Source organism: Rhododendron vialii, chromosome 3a, assembly GCF_030253575.1.
Source record: "Rhododendron vialii isolate Sample 1 chromosome 3a, ASM3025357v1".
NCBI classification, from domain to species: domain Eukaryota; kingdom Viridiplantae; phylum Streptophyta; class Magnoliopsida; order Ericales; family Ericaceae; genus Rhododendron; species Rhododendron vialii.
Window position 1 is genome coordinate 1,549,698 of NC_080559.1, and position 22,324 is coordinate 1,572,021.

Here is a 22,324-nt window from a genome sequence, read left to right on the forward strand (position 1 = left end):
AGCAGATTATTACCACTTAGTATATTGGGAGGATCACTTACTATGGAACAAGTGAGAAGATGAGGTAAATTCCTCATATTTGCCTTTCTCCAGCCAAATCAAACAGTTTAAGAACATTTGGGTGCTTGTTTATGTAGGAGAAATCACCTTCAGCACTATATTGTTATGCTATATTTGACTCAAGTCTGACACTCCGTGTTTTACACAACCCCTTGTCATAGAGCCAAAACTAAAATTGCATGCTTCTGTGACAATAATAGTGGCAACAGGAGAAACTATTAATATTCTTTTCATTTTGCATAAAACTACTCTCCCACTCTAAGAAGCATAGATATGGACACAAGACACAGTTACGCTTGACAGTTGACACGCACACGCGACTATGTTATTTCCCTATGATGTAGGACACGGTCCCGTTCAGGATACATTCAATCATATCTGTACAAATATACTGTTATGTACGATAAGTTATAGAATAGATAAGTTCTAGTTGACATAGGACTCAAGAAATCCTTCAATAAAGTAAGCTAAGTTATAGAATAGATAAGTATGATAAATTGTAAGAATTACTACGTTTCCAACTTTGTGTATCACAGTAATGTGTCAAATTATGATATCTTCGATAGTCGCATGTTAGCAAGTGTCAAAATAGTGTAGATCGCATATTTATTTCTAAGTGTCACAAAAGGCAAAGAAATGGCAGACAAGTTGTAGATAGAGTGTCGCACACATGTCCGAATTAAGATTTTTACTTCCTAATTATGGAGACACAGAAATGAGCATCAGACAAGTGCCTTTACTTCCTAATTATGGAGACACAGAAATGAGTATCAGACAAGTGCCCAAGGAGTGTCAGACATGGCCAACGTCCCCTTCTTTTAAGTGTCCGTGCATCTTAGATCTCGCTAAGTTTTAACATCATCAAGTCAATGTACAATAAGTGTAAAAACACAATAAACCCAACAACAGACTTTAAATTGGCACTAAACAATGTTCTTTACATGGACATCAAACTTTTCCAAGATCAAATAATCTTCTAGCCAGACCCAAGATGTAAATTAAAAAAGAAACTTCAAACAAAAATTATGAAAAAAAGACTAGTGGGCAATCAAATTTTCACCGATAGAATTCAATTTCTGCCTATCCATATATATGTCATGCAAAAACTTAACAGTTTCACCCAGATTCGTCGGACATGGTGAAGCAGTGTAAGTGTTACATATTGCTTTATAAAAATACAAGATGTCAAAACACGAATTTGCCCAACATTTGGAAGCAAAAAGTAGTTTTCCCTTTAGTATCATTTTGGTTGTCTGATGTTTAAAATTAACGGTAGTTTGCTAAGCGCCAATCTTTTGTTTTCAACTTTAGAGTTGTAACCCTATTTAGATTTGGAGTCTCAGGAGCCCATACACAACCAACAAAGTCTTCGTATCTATTAGACATGTGTCAGATACAGTAATTAATTGCAGTTTTAAAGCTCTCGTTGGAATTAATGTAATTCTAGGTCCAGGTCCAATAGTCAAAACTTCAAAGACTCGACATGTAATGCCTACCAGCTTCTACCTTTTTCTTTTCCTTTATTTGCACTTTCTACCCTTTGACCCCACCCTAGTCCCTAGAGTTAAAGACCAAATGCTGCAAAAACATTGCTTTAGAATTTAGCGACCTTTGGCAAATGCTAACAATGACCAAGCATAATGTTCTTGGCATAAGCAGACTGTTAACAGGTTTCCAACTACACTAGTGAAATACTTCACCACAAGCATTTTGTTTTGAAGATGCTATCAACAAATTTAAAACTAACCCATCATTGGAATCAAATTTGATGCTTGTGTTCGAACTATGGATTCTTCATCTCCAAGGAGCTCCAACAAGTGGTTTGCTATATCTTGCCTGCCAAAAATCTGAACAAATAGCCAAGGGAATGAGGACAAGGATTATCAAAGAGCTAACTACCAGCAAAAGAAACATTGACCGTACATGCACTAGATGTGGAGATATACGAAAAAGTTCTGACATAACATCAACAGCATTCCTCCTCTTTACAACATCTCCAGAAGTGAGACGGTTTAAAACTTCTTGAAGGCACCGGCTATCTGTGCTTCTGGTGAATCAACAATTAGCAATCACTTAGTCAGGTTTAAACTTGGATAGAAGATTAGAACATGAAGATTTAACTCAATAGTGAAATGGTGAAAAAATTTAGACATACATGGAGCAGTATTCTGCAATGAGTATAACGACAGCCCTGGCTGTTCCATCACGTTCATCTAGAAGGTTTAGTAGCAATGGTAGCACAGCATCCATCTCTCTAGTGTCAGTGGAACTGCTCCCATCCAAAGAATAATTGGATCTAAAGATGACTGCCTTTAAGAGGCAAACCGCCCCATCAATCACCTCCGCATCAGCACAGTGAAGCTTAAAAAGAACCAGCACGTGATTATTAATACAAAGCATACAATTGCCCCAAATAAAAATGTTACGATCAGATCCAAAACCAAACTATAGGATTAAAGTATAATGGCAGTTCATTCTCCACAAGTTATTTACATTCTAGTGCTGTAGCTCATAGCTACTTCTTAACAATCAACCTATCTCAGATAAGTGGAAGAAACCTCACTTCTGAAGACAGTTAAGAGAAACCTGGTCCATAACCACTCAAGGCAACAAAGGAAACTCATTCTGAGCAAATCAATCCACACTTACTAAAACAGTACAGATGGAGCCAGGGAAACTGGTGTCATTCACTTTCAGACAGAAATGTTAAACCAGCATATAGCGATATCAAATTAAGCTTGTACAAACTGGGCGACCCTGTTTCATGTGTACTTAAACGATTCTATAATCAATGTTACACAAAATGGTAGACGCTTTTCCAATCAGGAATATAACAGCACTTGACTGGTGGGGCATCAGCACGTAAAGCGTTCTTCCAATTTACAATATGTCCGTATCAGATAAGACAAGGGAAAGTATTCCGGGGGTATTCCAAACAGTGAAAAATGAAAATCTTCAACGAAATAGCAAATATACAAACACCATTTAATCATTCTGCACTCACAAGTACAAACAGTGCCACAATGGCGTAATGATCTTATGATTCACCATTTGACTTGTCATGAGAACATGCCACCCAAGCTCATACTAGTTTTGGAGATTATAATTAACCAATGTGGAACAAGCTCCAACAATCCCCCACAAGTTCAACCCCTAGCCTGCACGTGAAGAGCCAAAAAAAGGATCCATAACACCAGGATCGTAACGAACTACAAAAGAAGGTGAGCTTAAGGCACAAAAGCCCAGCTCCAATACCATGTTAAAGCATCCAATTCAAAACCAATTGACAGCGAGTGGAAAGGCCACCCAAGCTCATATACTAGGTTTGGAGATTATAATTAAATTAACCCATGTGGAACAAACTCAACAATATTTAATTTGATATCCCCTTCTACTCGGAAGCATACGTCTAATATCACCCTACTATGAAGGCAAATGAATCAATCCCTACGATGTGGATTTGTATGACTCGCAACTATGATTCAAAATCATGCTATTTGACAGCAAGTCAATTTTGGACTACCATAAACCACCTTTCTTCGTAGCCTTTTTCCTCTATAATTAATTTCTCGACTATTAGCCTTTCCCTTTTGAAATGCTCCTCCTAAATACTTTAAAGTGCTTCATGGTTAAAATTTGCAAACTCTTTCCTTTTCCCCTTCCTCTTACAAGACAGTAGATTTGTCATTCTCTTATTGATTAACGAACCCACAAAATATTTCCAATTGTTTACCTTCTTTTGAAGAATTAGCATCGCTTACTTAATTGAGACAAGTTTCTATTTGTGGTTAGTGAAGTGGTGATTTTTGCGGATGTAAGTTTGTAGCAAAGAAAATTGAGCAGAATTTTTGCACAGGAGTTCTATAGTATGGACAATTGAAGCAAGTGGACTATAAACAAAGGGCATAAACAATAAACAGACACTCATGAGCACTTGAGTTCACATCATGAAGAAGCACACTTCTTTTTATCAGAATCAAGAAGCACACTAGAACTTTGAAAGAAAGGCAAACAACCATAATATAGTGCCTCTGCAAGTTCAGGAGTTGGAAAATATATATTCTAGACAAGAAGCAAATTTAGGTGATGTAACCATGCAAATCTTAACTTTCAACTATATGTTATTTCCTAGTTTCAATGATATTAACTTAATGATTTTACATATGCAAGCAGAAAATGAGAATTTTTACAGGGACAAAAAGAGCAAGAGGACAAAGTAATCTTAAAGAGGTAAACTTGTGATATGAGAACACTAGACATCTACCTGGGATATGAGAACGTGAGATATCCGCAACCCATCTTCTGACAACGTGTTTTCAAATCGCTTGCCGTCCAAATGCCCCAAGAGCAGGGATAGACAATTTAAGAAAAACTTTATAGTTTCTATTCCACTATTCTTATTCTCAGTATACTCTTCAGTGTGGTTCTCTGTATAAAACTGCATACGAGGTTTATTATGACCTGAACTCCAACAGAATCAACGTACACGTGCCATCATATTTATTGAAACCTCATTGCCTCATCTAGGACGTCAAGTCAGAGAAAAATCATATGTCACACTATTTTATTATGTTGTCTGCAAGAAATTCAGAACCTGATAAGTAGCACAGTGCCAATGTTTGATTTTTCCTTAATGTGCTGTTCAGATGAACTACATTCAAGAAGAGCTAATTAACAAAATGTACCCCATGACAGTCCCCAGTTAATCATCACCCAGTGTTGGTCATCATCTAAAAAAGATGCACAATGCCATCTGAATGTATACAATAAGTTGCTGGAAGAAGTTAACCACATTGAAATGCTTCAAGACTCATTGGAAGGCTAGATTTCATGACGCAGCTGAACACAGATACCATGTCACCATGTACGTGTTTAGCCTTCAACATCAGATACTATGCCACAGCACTAGTCAAATACGTAACCACATTTTTTGTTGGATCCTTCCCAAGAACCACATTGACACCTGGTGACTATGTCCACACAAAGGAACACAATAAGCAAGTCAAATCTTCGCAGGCATGATAAGGGAGATCAGACATGCTTGGCCAAGAGTTATGGAATCGCGTTGGACCTCAGTAGGTCATGATCATAGTTATTGGTTTTGACATGAACTTTTGGCCTGGGCATGTGCCTTCTAAACATGTCATTCAAACGGGAATTACTTGGCTGGAAAAATGCTGAGAATATGGGTAAAGGTAAACTTAACCTGAATCCCAGACAGGTATTGGTCCAATAATTCTTTGTAGTGCTGAGAACTCTGGTAGTCTTACAAGTGCATCAACATGCCATAATATTTCCAACAAGAAGAGAGAAGTAAAACTCCAGTATTCAGAATGTGTGACCCTGCCTTTCATGTCAAAAAAAACACAAATACTTACGGAGAGGAATTAAAACGTATGGGGACATGAAATGCTTTAATATGTTATAGAAGTAACACCAGCCTCATTTTGAACGTGAGCATAGCTCCCTTTTATGCCCTGCAACCACTTGAGCACTCTGTCCAGTCCTTCAGCATGTAAAGACCGGCTTTTTCTGCTCCACTGCTTACCATGATGAAAATAAAACTATTATTGGAGATATTCGAGCTTCGACTAGCTCAACAGGAAAACAAATCAAGTTGTGCAGCAAGTAACATTCATTATTGAATTCAAACCACAATATCCTGTGTATGTACTTTCTATGGTAAATTTTCATATTCTACCATAGTGCACAGAGTTCTTCCAGTTTATTTTATTAATTCATACAGAAAGTTGATACTGGAAAATTAGTTTTCTTTCATCTGTCCCAGCCCGTGATCTAAAAGCGTCGCACATACACCCTAGTGCATGTTTTTCGACGCTGAGGGTATCCTTCAAGAGCAGGGGAATTTCCTGACATTTCTGATTGGGTATCTTGTAATTCTAATAACTTGTTTTGTGCAGCATGCCAGCAACCATTTGTTATATAATTATAAACCGTCCAAGCATCAATAACAATCTACTGATGCAAGTTTATAAGCACCCAGAGATAAAACAGGAAAACATCTCTAGAACTATAGATGGCGGTGCTTGCTAGAGAAGACATACAACACCTTGGCAAAAACATAATGAAGAACATCAGAGGGTTATAACCTGAGAAAATAAACAAGGTGCTTTTAAAAAAATGAAACCCTAAGGTCCATGAAATAACTGGAAACAGAATTAGTTTACTTCCGATCAGATTGGAGGTTTTATGAAATAGAGGAACAGGCATCCTATCTGACTTTCACAAAAATACAGCCTTATTATGTCCATGAGGACCCAAGGCTATCCGGGAAAAAAAAACCTATTGCACCAGAAGAACGTACAATCGATCGAACACGGGAATGTCAAATGATATACTACCACCAGCTTCTATTCCGCAGAGAGCAGAGACTTGATTCACATGTCCAGAAAATCCATAGCCTGGGGAACGTCCACAATTGAATTGGCCAAAGCAGTGAGGCCAATTTCTCCACCCTCGTAACTCACATAAAGTAACTCCATCCCTTCATTAAGGGAGCCAATGGAGCTTGGTACCCAAGGTTTAACCATTGTCATCACCATTGTTCAGAGAGCATTAGGCAAAAAAAGATGGTCGCAAGGAAAAGTGAAAGATTCCCAAGCAAAACTTTGAAGTTAAAGTAGGTGGGTAAAAGGATTAAAAATTTCACGGTTCCAACATCAAGTCTAAATACACCATGCTATCCTGTGTTCGGTAAAACTCAACCCCAAGGGCTGGTTAATAGATGCCTTCAAGCTTATATACAAAACCGTGTAGTTGGAGCAACCAATGACAAATAGAAAAGGGTAATCAAATCAAAGATCTGGTAGAGAATTTCGTAACATACAGCAATGAGTCTCTGCACAAGAATAATAAGTTCATCTAAATGATCCCAAAGCAATAACTTCATCTCCATTGAGACTTCAGGACATCTACTAGCTGGTTTCACTCTCTTTTCTCCAGGCACCCAGGTAGTTGGAAGGCTTGATAAACTTGAATTCGATTGTTTAAGCTTTTCATCTGAACCATTGGAAAATAGATCTTTTTTTGTCAAAGCTGTAGTGAGAGCTAAAGTGCAATCAGCAGCAGCCACTGCCAGGCGAGTTGGCAACTCAAAACCCCCCTGCAAAGTGCTACAACTACAAGGATCAAACATTTTTAAACAAAAACATATGAATGGATTTTCAAAAAAAAAATTAGTCAACACAAGCACGTAACACTAAGCTAACTAGTAACATTACATCAAGAACTTCAGCATACTAAAGCACAAAGATGGCACACAAGCATCATTTGAGCTCTTAGATTGCCTCAGAGGACCAATTGCTCTAGTCTCACAATAATCATATCCCGAAGATGATTTTCATCTCATATAATAAACAACGGATTCTTTGAATTCTTTTCTTAAACGCAAATGTCATCTCATCACTGTTGAGATCAAGACAATGGTCTCATCTCACTCTCAGCAATAATCGACGATTAAAAACCTAAGCCTTACCACAACTTTCACGAGCCCTCTAGCACCACCTAGAATTGATGTTAACAAATAAACAAACAGGTTAACCATCAACTTCACCGTCTAACCAAGTAATTTCTGTGACAAAAACAAGCTGCTCAAAAGAAAGCCAGTGAATTCAATGAGCCTGTTTTAATTAGTGTACTGACAATATGAATTATGGTGCATAAGTAAGTTTCACTTGTACCACTGCAGCTTTAAACAATGTGTAAGGTGATCACTAGCAATAATATCCGCTTTCTGCATATTGCAAGGATCTGTAGCCTTATGTTATTTAACTCCACTTTCAACTTGAACTGTCCAAATAAGGTGTATTCATCAATAAAGATGTGTCCCATCAGTTACTGCCTCTGAGGTGGCAGGAGATACCACTCATCTGAACAACTCAATAGTTCATCTAGCAGCCCATTTTGGCAGTCCACGACAAGAAGTAATGAAAATGCATACCAAGTAGAATTAAATGAACAAAACAGGGACACAAACAGAGCTCCCATTCCAGAAAGTGCCAATATTGTGGAATAATAGAGATAATTGCAAGTTTACGAATTCAAAACTAAGTCAATATCAAAATTTTCAAAATCTTATTCCAAAGCCAATCTGAAGACCTACAGGCTACATGTAAGTACTTTTAGCAGAAGGTAGTTTCATTAGCTTCTAAGCTCAATCTAAAGGCATCTTCAGACATCTTTGGACATGGGTACGTCAAAACAATTTAACATTTACGCTTCAGACAAGGTTAATGCTTAACAGGAACGAATGATAACAGAAACTGCCAACATAAAGCTAAAAGTCAACATACAGCCAACAGAATAATTCTTCAGAAACAATTCCCACTTAATGTTGAGCTGATAGTTGACTAGTTGCAAAAAGTTTGCAGGCAAAAAGTTCAGTTCAATTGGCATCAAGTTGCCAAACCTCCAAAGACGTGAACACAATTAGAGGTATCACATCTTATAAGTAAAGAAATGTTTGTCAACCTTGCATATAGATTTGTTGAGGGACGGAACAAGCACTCACAGAACAAGACAATATGTGCTTAATAAACTAGCCAACCCGTCACTCTATCCATGACTCATGCAACAAAATAAAAAATAAAAAATATTGGTATTAGGTCCATTTTGTGAATTTTAAAAGCCCACAATTCCACCTATTAGTTTTTTAAGGTGTCAAGTACAATCTAAAAAGATCATAGTAGGCCCAGTCCACTCCCTGGGGTAGGGTACCCCAGGGTAGGGTAGGGTACCCTATGGTTTAGGCACTTTCATAGGGTTTTAGGGTGCACTTTCCTATTATTGGGTAGGGTACCATAGCATTTAGGCACTTTCATAGGGTTTTAGGGTGCACTTTCCTATTATAAGGTAGGGTACCCTGGGGTTGGGTACTCTAGGGTTTAGGCACTTTCATAGGATTTTCGGGTGCACTTTCCTATTATAGGGTTTTAGTGATTTAGGAGCTTTCATGGAGTTTAGGGTTTTAGGCACTTTCGTAGGATATCCTAGGGTTTAGGTTACGCGTGTGGACTTGTGGGCTTACAAAACTAATAGGTGGACTAGTGGGCTTATGAAATCTCTAAAGTGGATCAATCACCAAATCTATAAAAAAAAAAAAAAAATGCACCGGATCCAACTGGCTGGTTTTCTTCCACTCTTGGATGAACATTTCTGATCGATCCTAAAACACTTGGATCTCCTTAACAGAGAAAACCCTAGTGATGAACTGTAGAAACTAATATACTAAAACAAATTAAAGAAAAGGGCTATATGGAGTATAGACCATGTCCACGTGAAATAGCAGTGTCTCGCTTAAACCAAGTCAATACAAACAATCACAAGTATAAAACAACGGAAAGAGGTAAGGCTATTTGAATCCCAAGTATCTCTACTAAACTACTACCACTATCTCAAAACACTTCATGCGGAAAAAGGAAAAAGCAAAAAACAAGATGAGCATACGAATTCTCGTATTGAATTTTTTAGGGTAAAACTTCCCTTTCTTTTTTCTTTTTGTATGTTCCCACTCTTTTCTTTCACACGTAAAGGAGAAAGAAGAAATATTACATCAACAAACAAATCTTCAGCAACTTGCCATGTGCTCCGCAGTGTGCAATGAAAGAATCCTCCTTAGTTAATGGGAAACCCAATCGTAGTTGTCTAGCAAGGACTAAAGCAAATCAAATATGATTGAACAGCATATAGACTCTATGAAATCGTGCAAATGAATAAGACTACACCGAAATAAGAATAGAGGCTGAAATCTGCACAGAATAAACACCATGTACGTGCAAAATGGAGTTGGTACATGTGGGCTACAACAGGTTGTGTAAGAGAGTGGTACTGAAAGACTAAACAGCAGCACATTGACTGCACTGAAACCAAGATAAATAAACTTAAGATAACTTATCAAATAAAGAGCTATCAAATAAAGAGCGATATAGATAGGAAAGACAAGATTTACATTGTTCGCGTATGATGACTCACCGCCACATCAGAAAGTTAATGGCACTCTCACACTACCTAAACAAATACAAGGTAAATTGAACATAAAAGCAGAGATAGAAACAAGGTTACAGAAATATTTCCCTCTTTGACTATATATTGTGGCATCCACCAATAACAGATGTAATCCACTAGTCCCAGCACAACGGGCTCATGATATGGCAGAAGCAGAATAACCACATGTCTTGCATCATTACCAGTCTAGTTCAGTCTTTCAACCTCTCGACTTCTCTAACCTGAGTTGCTTTTCTCTAATTACCTACTATTCAGTTCATAACAATTGGTAATGGTCTAATGACTTTACACTTACAGTTTTCCCCATCTTTGTATGGGTCCTTCTAGCTATTAATCTAGACTGAACCCACAAGTTTCCCATTTCTCATATTAAGTTGGTATTTACCAATGATAATGTCACAAAGGAAAGTGAGAAAGAAGCCAAGATAAAGTCACCAAGATGGAATGACACATCACAATATCAACAACAACATAACGGAACCCATCTAGTCCCCAATCATTGGGGGTATGGGCGGGGGATGATTGGAGACCTATGTAGCACCGACACTCTAAAAGGGCGCCGTGTCTCATTATTGGACACGGGGACACAGCGGGGACACGCCCAAATACATATTGGATACGCCACATGGCGTTCCAATAATTTTTATTATTTTTTGATGGGGGACACGCCGGGACACGGCTGGGGACACGCCGGGGACATAGCTGAGGGTCAAAATGTAATATATATTTTTAATTTTGAGGGGTTAATATGAAATTATTCAAAAATATTTGGATTAAATTGTAGTTATGCCTTTATTTGGACCATGGTAATCTTATACATTCATAAAGGACATGTCTTCATCAACAGTGGAAGAAAAGAAAAAATATATGTATATATGTATTTATATATATATATATATATACATATTTATTTATTTATACACGTGGCGTGTCCCCCGCCGTGTCCGTATCCCCATTTTTTTAGAACTGCCGTGTCCCGTGTCCGTATCCGTGTCTGTATCCGTGTCTGTATCCGTGGTTATGTCCGTGCTACATAGTTGGAGACAGACCTAACCTTTGGCAATATACGCACAAAGTGGCTGCTCTCAGAATACCACTAAAACAGTGACCCCCCTAAACCTCCAAGAACCGAGGAGCTACATGGACGTTTTGTTGTAGAACCATGCCCCCAAATCAAAGCCAAATGGCATTAGAGAGGGCAGGCCTCGAGACCCAAATCAATTTATGTGCACATTACCATGCTTCCTTCATTGATAATCCAGAGCATCGGTATGCACATTCACATCACAATATCAGATAACTTTAAAAAAAAACTTTTTCGGTAGAATTCGAAATTCACTAATGGTCGTACTATCAGGAATTGATATAGTTTGAGCATGAGAAATGAGACTGTAGAGGTAGTAGCAGCCTCACCAAGACCGTTCATCGGAGCATCAAGCATGCAACAGATATTAAAGAAAAACACAGAGACAGAAATTTGCTTCATTTTGCAGCTACAAAAATAGTCATCAGACGCCCCTTGGGCTTATAACTTGGTGTAAAACGATATACCTTCCATTGCATACAACAGATACAAATATGTGATGCACGAAGAAAAAATCTTCAGTAGTGAAGAGTACTTTTGCTTTAGTCCTGCATTAAGAAAAATAACACTATCACTCCTAGCAGATAGGGGAGACAGCGAGGGCTAAAATCTTTCTACAACAGAAGCTAAGAAATGCAAATATTTTCTCATGACTAGAAGACATATAACTTCTTTCCCTTGTCTTTCTCCTACTGCAAGTCCAAAATTTAACTAATGCCTAATCAAAGCATTTGAAATGGCTAAGAAACAATATCCTTCAACTAGCTGTTCAGGCTTCATTTATCCCAAAAATGCTGCTGACAGTACGGTATCAAACTAATTCAGACAAAGAAGCATCAAAGACAGGAATTCTTACCGTGTAGCTCGGTTGCGTATAAGGAAACAGAACAGAACCGACTGTATACTGTTGTCTTAATATACCAGTTGAGCACCAAAATCATATTGTTCTTTTTTCTTAATTACTTGAAAGTTAAAACCAATATGGTTGTACAAAAACAAAACCCAGATACAGCAACAAAACAACAAGCTTCAAAACTGATTTCACACGACTTTAAAATAAACCAGTAGAGCTGAACAACAAAGCTGGATAGAAATTCTTTGGAGGCATCACAAAGGAGTCAATTGCTAACTGCATCTAAAAAAGGTCGGGCACTAATCCATGAAATGCAAGTTTGAGTTAATAGCAGCCACTTTGTGCGCATAAACCAGATATTATCTCCACAGCATGCAGACTGAACCCTGCCCATGCTCCTGATACCCAGATAGCAAGAGATGCAAAGGGCATCGACTCTAGGGAGTAATCGTTGATATCAAGGTTGTTAGCATTGATTTCTATAAATAAATAAAAAAAGGTTGTTAGCATGACCTAAACCACTGGTTGCTGACCAGTCAAAACCGATGTTATCTATGCCTAACTGTTTTTTTTGTTTTTTGAGCAAATCTACACTTCAGTTGACAAACACAAACTTGCAAGCTAGAAAAATAACTTAGATCCAGGTATATCTAATTTTAGAGTATCTCTTAAGGGCTTTGCAGCACCATCAAAGCCCATTAGTGACTGGTGAGGACACAATCATCACTTTCTGAAAACGACATAAGCAAGACACAAAGTATAAGATTATCCTGCTTCAGGTACAAGCTCAGACTTAAATAAGATAATATGGCCAAAGGATACTTGTAAAAATGGACACTACCCTTTCAGCCCACATTTTGAAGTCAGCAGGCATCTAGAATATTGTAATTGTTAACTAGCTTCCGTGCTCAAAAAAAACTGTCAGGGGTACTTAAATACAACCCAAGTATCATAAACGCTCCAAAAAGGTAAGCGGGATATTTGTGTTCCTATTTAAGTTAATCCACCACATTGCTGAGTAAATGTGGATACAAGGGACAGAAGCGAGCCTTCCGGGAATATGCTGGGAATTACAATGGTTCTCAAGACCACCAAGCTCCAGGCAGCCTGAGAGAGAGAGAGAGAGAGAGAGAGAGAGAGAGAGAGAGAGAGAGAGAGAGATGGCAGTGGGGAGTGGTCAATCAGATTATCAGAGACTAATGATTACTCAATGTGCCTTCAATACGTGTATAGGATGCTTCCTCTACTAGGTGTCAACTCTCCCTTATATACGAGCCTTGGGGGAGGACAGAGCAAGCTATCGGCCTCATGCCCATCGGTGGACAATGGAGGTTGACATTTTTTCCTCTTTGAGTCTATGTTCAGACTTTGGGCTTTATCATATGACTAACAGAGGCATTTGAGTGATACATGGAGACCCGTATCAAATTACCAAGTTTAGTAGATATAATGTGGGCTTCAAGGTGCCAGATGGTAGGTGTGATACATCTTCCGAGATGCCGGATGTTGATCAACGCACCCTCTCTCCCAAGAACCTGTCAAGTTAGAGAATCGCCGAGGGCGGGCTTATACTTCTTGACAAATCCCTTGCTTTAGCCTCCAAACCGCAAGCCTCCTTAAGTCCCAAGTGACGTACCTAGGCCTGACCCCGGCCCTAGGATGGTGTTGGAGTAGCCTTCGATTATTCGTTCAGGACTCACGGAATCCAGAGAGCATTATCGATGGCAACTCTCTAGAGCATAGGCAAGACCAGTAGAAGAACATATCTTTGGAGTTGGAGGTAAGGCGCTCGGTTGCTTTTTAAGAGGTGAGGCGCCCAGTCGCACCTTGGGAGGATGCTAATTGACTGGATAACCCCTTCCTCCTAGGGAGGAGATGTCTTTTGTCGGATGGCCCCTCCAGAGCATTTATCCTTGCCTAGGTGTCCCCTTCCCCCGAGAGAGGAAGTATCCTTGCCCAAAGGCCCCCTTCTTCCGTATGGGAGGTATATTTGGCCGGATGGCCCCTTACTAAACCTCCAAAAATCAAGAAACTCGAGGGACGTTATGCGGTAAAACAACGCCTACAAGTCAAACCTGGAAGACATCAGAGAAGGTACCCCTAAAGATGCAATTCAATTTCTGTCACACAAAAGATAGTATGGTGGGAAATTTCTGTCTACGAATGCAGGTGGACCTCCACAACCCAAAGAAAAGCACAAGTTTCTAAAAATGAACTTTGAAATACATCTTGGTCCATCATAAGTTTACGGTGTTGCATTGGAAAGCTACAAGAACGTGAGAAGCATCAACCCCTCCATATCGGCACTGCTCCAAATTTAACATTTTTTTGTACAACACTGTTACTTATAGCTGTAGTTAACATTCAGATTGAGTATATAGCTATATTTATGACATAACAAGTAAACCTTGTCAAATACATGGGATCAGCTACATGAAACTTATTTCACCACTCCTTAGTTGAAGACTGGGATATCTAAACCGCTTTACGTACTCTATTTGCGATCAGGTTCAAGGATTCATTGAACTTGCAACAAAAGCCCATACCAAGTTGTTCCTAAGGATATTTATGAAGTTGGATTCAGAAAGATTAGGAGGAGGGTTGTCCTACACCCAAACACTCATTCATACACATCCTGAAAAGGATACCCATGTTGAAGGAAACTAAAAGTCACATTTAACTGGCATGATCCCTATCCTTAGAAACTTCCAAGCACATATAATACGCAAATAGGCAAAAGGGCACTTGTCACATTACCATTATTTTCTAACTGCTTCGTCTTGATCTCATACCCTACAAGACCAGAACCCGCATACACCAGCCAAGAGCAATATAACGATCCTCTTTTCTCATGATGATGCTGGCAAGATTTGTTGCAAGAGCTTGGAAAATAACTTCATCTTGGAAGAGCCAATTAAAAAGTATCATTGCTTGGTTGCCATACTTTGATTCCTTGTATTTCAAGGACTGGTAAAAGCTAAAGGGTATCAATGGCAATTCTAAAATGAATAAGAGATCAATAGAACTGCTGTAATAGTAAATAAATAAATAAGACACTAAGATATGGGTGAACAAAGAAGGAACTTGCAACCAGTAAATGGATAGGACAAGGAATGGGCAGCATGCTATCTTGCATGGAAATATAATGCACCCCATAAACCCAACAAAAGAGAAAAGATCAAAGGAAGCGAGAGAAAGAATCAGGAGAGTTCATTTGGTAGCCATTCACATAAAAGCAATGGCAGAAATGAAATAGCAAATGGTACCTTGGGAACCTAAAAGTGCCAAAGAAACCTTATCTTGGTCCACGAAGAACCAAAAAAGAAGACCTATTCCCAACAAAATCAAAACCCTTCTTTCTATCAGGCAGCGTGGGACCTTTGGCAGTAGATCCCTTATGGCTTAGAATGGAGTAGGTCTTCCCAGAGTGCATGTTTTCTTTATTGTTACCGTTCAAAAAAAAAGTCTTTATTGTTGCCGTTCAAAAAAAAAAAGTTTCTTTATTGTTTGAGAGGCATTAAGGTGGGGAATAGCAGGAGGAACTTTTGGGAAATGATCCCTCTTTGTTTGAAGTCGTTAATGGTTAATTTGACGGGATAGGAATCGATCATATTCTTTATGGGCTTATAGTCTCAACAGTTCTCTTGCTAGTAATTTGCTTTGTTTGGGGGTCGAGAATGCAGTCCTCTCAACCAATTTTCTTGATATGATTTCCTCAACAATCATGTGTATGCAGCCTTCTTGTTATTGGCCTCTTTTCGTATACGGGTGGCCTTGCCGTTATGAGAACTTATTTACTAATTGAAGTTATTGAACCATTCCATAAATCAACAGACGGATCGGGCCTTCTTGTTATTGGCCTCTTTTTGTAGATGGGTGGCCTGTTGGAAACTTATTGACGAATAAAACTACTAATATTACACTGCCATAAGTCAACAAAGGTAAGCAATATAACCAGTACTCAATACCTCATACATTTCCACACTACCAGATTCCATAGTTAATAAGATATCTCACTTCCTGACAGCCGGAAATCAAAATCATAGCACCTGACTTAAAAGGATGTTGAAATCAAGATATCTCACTTCCTGACAGTCATGGCATATGTTTCATAACAAATGCGTCCTTCATCATGTTTAACTAACTGCAAGATAGAATGACAAGTGGAAGTCCAGAAAGATACATACATGTTCAATCATGGGAACTAGAACTCCATCCAATGGCTCTTCCCTCTTTGCTGCATCTATCACATAAGAGTGAAGAATCCATAGTGATTCTTCTAAAGAAGCTGAAAAAAGTAATAAAACCATGTTAAAATCATTTCTACTTCCAATCACGTATAATAAGAAAATCACATTATAATGCCTTTCATGCCAATGTCTAATGGAGAATGGCCACGAACACCACGTGGTGGTGCTCCACGAGCAATCACTCACACCACTTGGTGACGAACTTTACAAAATTGCACAAAAAGTGCTATGACTATGTTTTCTTTGAAAAGGTCGAGAGGGGGCAACCAGACTTAGCGGCCCTCCTTGGGCAGGACCGTTTGGTAGTTACAAATACAGAAATCGCTACAAAAACGCGCCAACAGAGCTTCTTTGGGGGGCAGAATCGAGCCGAGAAACGGCGTCCGCGAGCTTCTTGGGGCGGGCGCTGAGCAGAGTGCTCATCGCTCGACCGAACGTCGCCGATACCATCGAGTTGGACTCCGGTGACGTCCACATCGCCTGTTCTTGTTCCATTGAGCAAAAACACTGATCAAAAAAATTTCATTCTGGTGTTTTTTCGAGTGAGGGAAAGATTTTGGGAGCTGATCAGTTGAAACCGTGTGAAACTAGGGTTTTTGAATAGCCTAGACGAAACAATTATTTGGAAAACTCTTATTTTCACTTTTATCCCCTAAATTATCCCATATGTATTTATGGTCCCTAAAGTTTTTGAAAAGTATAATAATTATAATAATAAATATTATGCCATTTTTGAAAAGTGTTATATAGAGATACTGCATCCTCCAGACAAAGGCGAAGATACCATAGCATCATCCTTAACCATAAAGTTATACATGTGTGATAGTTGCAATTAAGAGTAGCATGTAATGGTTTCTCTTCAAATAGATGGTTTTCGTCCCATGCAAAATTATACAGCTATAATGGATAGAAAGAAAAAAAAACCTTTTCCTCCTCACCAATTTGTTGGCAGACAAATTAATAAGATAGACTAGGTGGATGAGAAAGAATAGGGAAAAAAGATTAAAACAAAGAGGGAAAATAACAATAGAACACATACTAAACATGAGAATCATGTTGTTCTCTTATTTTGCCCATCGTATTGTCTGAGAGAAATCTTCTAGAGTCATAGATTTTTAATATGCTAAAAACTCTTGCACTATCCAACTTAACATTTTGATCAAGAAAATGAATTGAAGTAATATAAACTAAGCCATAATACAAGAGCGAGAGCCTAAGAACAAACGAAACGAGTCTTTCGAAAATATTTTAAACAATTATAATTAACGTGGGCAAGGATTCAGAGCCGCATAAAAGGGTACTACTATAAGATTATGTGACCCAAATTACAATCATCTCAACCACAAGATTAAAAGTTGATTTTGCCTCCAGAGTTCTATTATTCTTGAGCAAATGTCTAGTGGACTTATTGCAAATAGGGATGAAAATATGAAATAGTAGAACGACATAAAACACGTTTGAAATCAATCTATCTATCATCTCTATCTCTGTTCTATCTCTGTACTATAGAAATATGTGTGAATCTCCAAAATCTTGAAACCTCCAATTATTTAACTTTCAAAATTTTTACTTTATAAAAACAGTAAAAAAACACATAACACCTGTTCTCCCCCAATTACTCCTTTAAGTCCGTTTTGGATTACACCCTTAAAAAATAAATAAGTACTTATTTGTAATTTTTAAATTTAAAAATAATAGGTTTACTGAAATTAAAAAAATATGCAATTTAAATCTAGTTTTATAGTATCAAACCCTGTAAAAAAATTTAAAAAATTATTTTTATAAGTCTATTTTTTTTAAGTTTAAAAATAAATCTTAATATTTTAAGTGTTTATTTGAGAATCTGTGTTTTGTTTCCCGTATGCAGTAATTGGATTTTGGTTAGTTGGACAGTTACAATTGGCTGCCTTTTTTGTGTTCGACAGAATGCTTCACTCATTCTTTATGTGCAAATTCATTTGGCAGATTTAAGATTTTGACAAATGAAAGCAATTCGGATCTTGCATCGCTCAGTTCTGCTACCCACTAGGTATGATTTTCTCTCTGCTTCATCTATTGTAGTAGCGATAATTTAAGACCTTCCAAACTCTATGCTCCCATTTCTATGTGTTCAATGAAATGTAAATAAGATTTTCATGTCGCTAGTATATATGAGAATGGGCACGACTCCCCCTCCCCCGTTCGACCGTCTTAATTCCAAACCATTATTGAACAGATTCTATGTGCGTATACAGGGCATCGTTTCTCTTCACTAATCTCTGAAATTCAGTTAGGAAAGGCATCTAATTAATTAGATTTCCTTTATGTTAGTTTGGTTTTCACATGTGTGATCCTTGAAGATGGTAATGTGCTGTATTTGGATAGATATGATTCACAATATTATTGAGTCTAATGCCAAGTCCTAAAGGAAGGAGTAATATATTGATCCAAGTATCGAACTGCTGGAGGCAAAATTGAGATGGACCAACATATGTAAGTTCCATGTTTGGTATTTTTTTTAATTTTTGGGCAACATGATGGCAAGAGGGAAATTTTAGTAAGACCTTGAAAAAGCCTCCCAATCATACACTAGGTAAAGCTAGGAGAATAGGAATGCAAAATTAGTTCACCAAGATCCAATCTATGCAACCTAAACCAGAAATTGATAATCTGATGGAAGCCATCTTGAATTCTTGATCTGCACGTATTCAGAATGCCTCTGATTTGAAGCAAACAGGTGAGACATCTTCAAACTCAAATTCTGGATGTTGTTTCAGTTGCTCAAAGTTCGTTGGATCTTCCGAAAAATGGTATCCCACATTCAGCTTTCCCTCCCTAGCATCAAAATGGTGTTATGGGGAACACCATTCTCAAATTTTCATATGAATAAAATCTTCGTTCCCTTTCAGCATCTGAGTTACTCTTTTCAGCATAGGACGTCTTTGATACTTGGTTTATTGAAAAATTGTTGTTTGTGTACAGCCACTACTAATTAAGTACTTCGGCATTTCAATTCTTGCAGTTTGTAGTTGGCTACTGGATACATAGTAGAAGAGTCTTTTCAAGAATCTTTTCCAGGTATTTTGCTGCGATGATTTTAACAAGGCATGTAGTTGGCTTATTTCTAATGATTTTATTTCTTCTCTCGCCTTCTACCTCTTACGTGTAGATGCATGTTTTAACATGATATATCTGTGTATCTTGGATTTGAGTAATTAAAATCAGTTTGGGTGTCTAAAAACCAATTTTTTTCCCTCTATCCTACTAGCGTTGTGCCCGTTCGATACACGGGATTAAAAAAATTACGTTGGTTTTTTTAGCCCCGTGCATCGAACGGGCACAACGCTAGTAGTATAGGGGACAAAAGTGAAAGAGCCCTTTGATCCCTGCCATCTAACTCCTTTTCAAACTGACAGAAAACGAGCCAATTGCTACCCATGGCCAAATCTCGCTTGAAGCTTCGAACTCCAAGAACTAAAGCGCACTAATGCTTCATCCACTTGACTACCCACCAACAAACCCAACTGCAGATTCCATTGAATAACCCATTGAGTAACCAATTCAACTTCGAACAAAACTACAGAAACATCTCCAACCTCCTCCTCTCTCTAACCCGATCAAGAGCTCTCCTCAAGGGCCTCCAAGTCCACGCCCACATCATCAAAACAGGATTCCAAGCAATCCCGCTGATTTCCCACCACCTCATCAACTTCTATTCGAAAACCCAGCTCCCGCTCGACTCCCAACGAGTTTTCGAAGAGACCCAAGTGAAGTCTTCCACCACTTGGAGCTCTGTCATTTCTTGCCTCGCGCAGAATGAGCTTCCTTGTGTCGCCATCGAGTTCTTTCGCCGAATGCTTGGTTTCAGTGTTAGGCCCGACGACCATATATTCCCCAGCGCCTTGAAAGCTTCCGGGATGCTTTCGTGGCGTGAGTTTGGGAGATCGGTTCATTGTCTTGCTTTGAAAACAGGGTTTGATGGGGATGTGTTTGTGGGGAGTTCTGTGGTTGATATATATGCGAAATGCAGGGAGATTAGAGATGCAAGGACAGTGTTTGATGAAATGCCGGTGAGAAATGTGGTTTCTTGGGGTGGCATGATATGTGGGTATACCCAATTGGGTGAGGATGAGGAGGCATTGAGGCTGTTTAAGCAAGCATTGTGGGAGGGTTTGGATGTTAATGATTTCACTTTTTCGAGTGTAATACGGGTTTGTGGCAATTCTACTCTTCTTGAATTGGGAAAGCAAATACACGGTTTGTGCTTAAAGACAAGCTATGATTCATCGAGCTTTGTGGGTAGTTCTCTGGTTTCTTTGTACTCCAAGTGCGGAGTAATTGAAGGAGCTTACCAGATTTTCGAAGAGATACCAGAAAGGAACCTAGGCATGTGGAATGCAATGCTTATTGCCTGTGCTCAGCATGCACACATAGAAAAAGCGTTTGATTTGTTCAAACAGATGGAAAGCGTGTGTATGAAACCAAATTTCATAACTTTCTTGTGTGTTCTATATGCTTGTAGCCACGCGGGACTCATTGAAGAGGGAAAGCATTACTTTGAGCTAATGAAGGTGTATGGGATTGAACCAGGGGATCAACATTATGCTTCCATGGTGGATTTGCTTGGGCGTGCAGGGAGATTACAGGATGCAGTTTCAATTATCAATGGAATGCCCATAAAACCAACAGAATCAGTGTGGGGAGCTTTATTGACTGTTTGTCGAATTCATAAGGACACAGAATTGGCAGTTTATGCAGCGGATAGGGTCTTTGAGTTGGGTCAGGTGAGCTCAGGAATGCACGTGCTATTGGCTAATGCTTATGCCGCCGCTGGAAGATATGAGGATGCAGCCAAAGCCAGGAAAATGCTGAGGGACCGAGGGGTGAAGAAGGAAACAGGTTTAAGTTGGGTTGAGCAGGGAAATTGTGTTCATGCATTTGCTGCAGGGGATAGGCGTCACCCAATATCCGGTGAAATTTACCTGAAGTTGAAGGAATTGGGGGAAGAAATGGAGCATGCCGGTTATGTTGCAGATACCAGTTTTGTGCTGCGAGAAGTGGGTAGTGATGAGAAGAATCAGGCAATTAGATATCATAGCGAAAGACTGGCCATTGCATTTGGGCTCATTACTTTTCCACCCGAAAGGCCGATTCGAGTGATGAAGAACTTGCGCGTGTGTGGTGATTGTCACACTGCAATAAAATTTATGTCCAAGTGCAGTGGAAGAGTAATTATTGTGAGGGATAACAATCGATTTCATCGATTTGAGGATGGGAAATGCTCATGTGGTGACTATTGGTGATTTACTTGTAGGAATATAATCACTTGGACCAATTTCTATTTGACTAGGAAATTAGAAAAGAAACACTTGTTGGAACCATCAATGGTTTCGACTCCAACACATTCGTGCACTTGGACCAATTTTTGTCGATAGGAATTTTTTAAAGGAAATACTTGTGGAAGTTTGCAATCAATGATGATTCAACTGTAACAGGTCGTGAGGCAGATGGACTCTACTACCTTGACTCTGGCGGATCTCCTTCTACTGCGTGTCATTCTACTTTTTTGTCGTGCAATTGAGCAGTTTTGGTGTAAAATTTCCATGTAAGATTCAGAAAAGGAAGGATGTTCCTTAAGTCTCCAATTTACGATGTTATAAGAATTTTCTTTGGCATGTACGATTCTTGGGCAAGACTTCTTGCATTTGGCAGCCCGCCCTTATCTGAACTGTTTTATGGGAAGCTTCCTCGTGCCCCTTGATTCTTACCGTACAGATGATTTTGTGATGTCTTTCTCAACCATAGTTTCAGTATGAAGACTTGCTTGCCTCACCAGAAAATTCACATCAAGAAATCATTGATGTTTTGGATGTTTGTTCTACCACTACTCGTCGAGGAACCTATACGCAATATCTGGTTCATTGGACCGGAAAAGCACATTGTGAAGACGCATGGGTTTCAGCTCAAGAGCTCAAGAAACTTGATGAAAGGCTTTGGGCAGATTTGGTTGCAAATTCCGGGATGACTTCTTTTCTAGCGGAGGAGAATGATGCATGTAGGGAGGTATTCCCGAGC

The 22,324-nt window shown here is 38.8% G+C and overlaps 1 protein-coding gene, 1 non-coding gene and 1 pseudogene across 6 annotated transcripts; 1 reads left to right on the forward strand and 2 right to left on the reverse strand.

Moving 5' to 3' along the window:
• LOC131320817 (uncharacterized) overlaps window positions 1-16,303 on the reverse strand; it is a 28,269-nt pseudogene extending 11,966 nt beyond the window's left edge.
• Window positions 11,229-11,336, reverse strand: LOC131321446 (small nucleolar RNA snoR100). Its single transcript, XR_009198492.1, has one exon. It is a non-coding gene; the product is annotated as a small nucleolar RNA snoR100 (small nucleolar RNA).
• A 1,932-nt stretch (window positions 16,304-18,235) lies between the features above and the next one.
• LOC131320818 (putative pentatricopeptide repeat-containing protein At5g52630) lies at window positions 18,236-22,023 on the forward strand. 5 transcript variants are annotated; one of them, XM_058351687.1, is made up of 3 exons: window positions 18,236-18,299; window positions 19,272-19,327; window positions 19,666-22,023. In XM_058351687.1, the coding sequence occupies exon 3, from the start codon at window positions 20,104-20,106 to the stop codon at window positions 21,550-21,552; it is 1,449 nt and encodes a 482-aa protein (XP_058207670.1). In that variant the 5' UTR covers window positions 18,236-18,299; window positions 19,272-19,327; window positions 19,666-20,103; the 3' UTR covers window positions 21,553-22,023. The 5 variants fall into 5 exon arrangements, with proteins under 5 accessions (XP_058207670.1, XP_058207673.1, XP_058207674.1 ...); XM_058351691.1 differs by having other exon boundaries at window positions 18,237-18,299; window positions 19,279-19,327; XM_058351688.1 differs by having other exon boundaries at window positions 18,250-18,299; window positions 18,962-19,327.
• The last annotated feature ends 301 nt before the right edge of the window (window positions 22,024-22,324 follow it).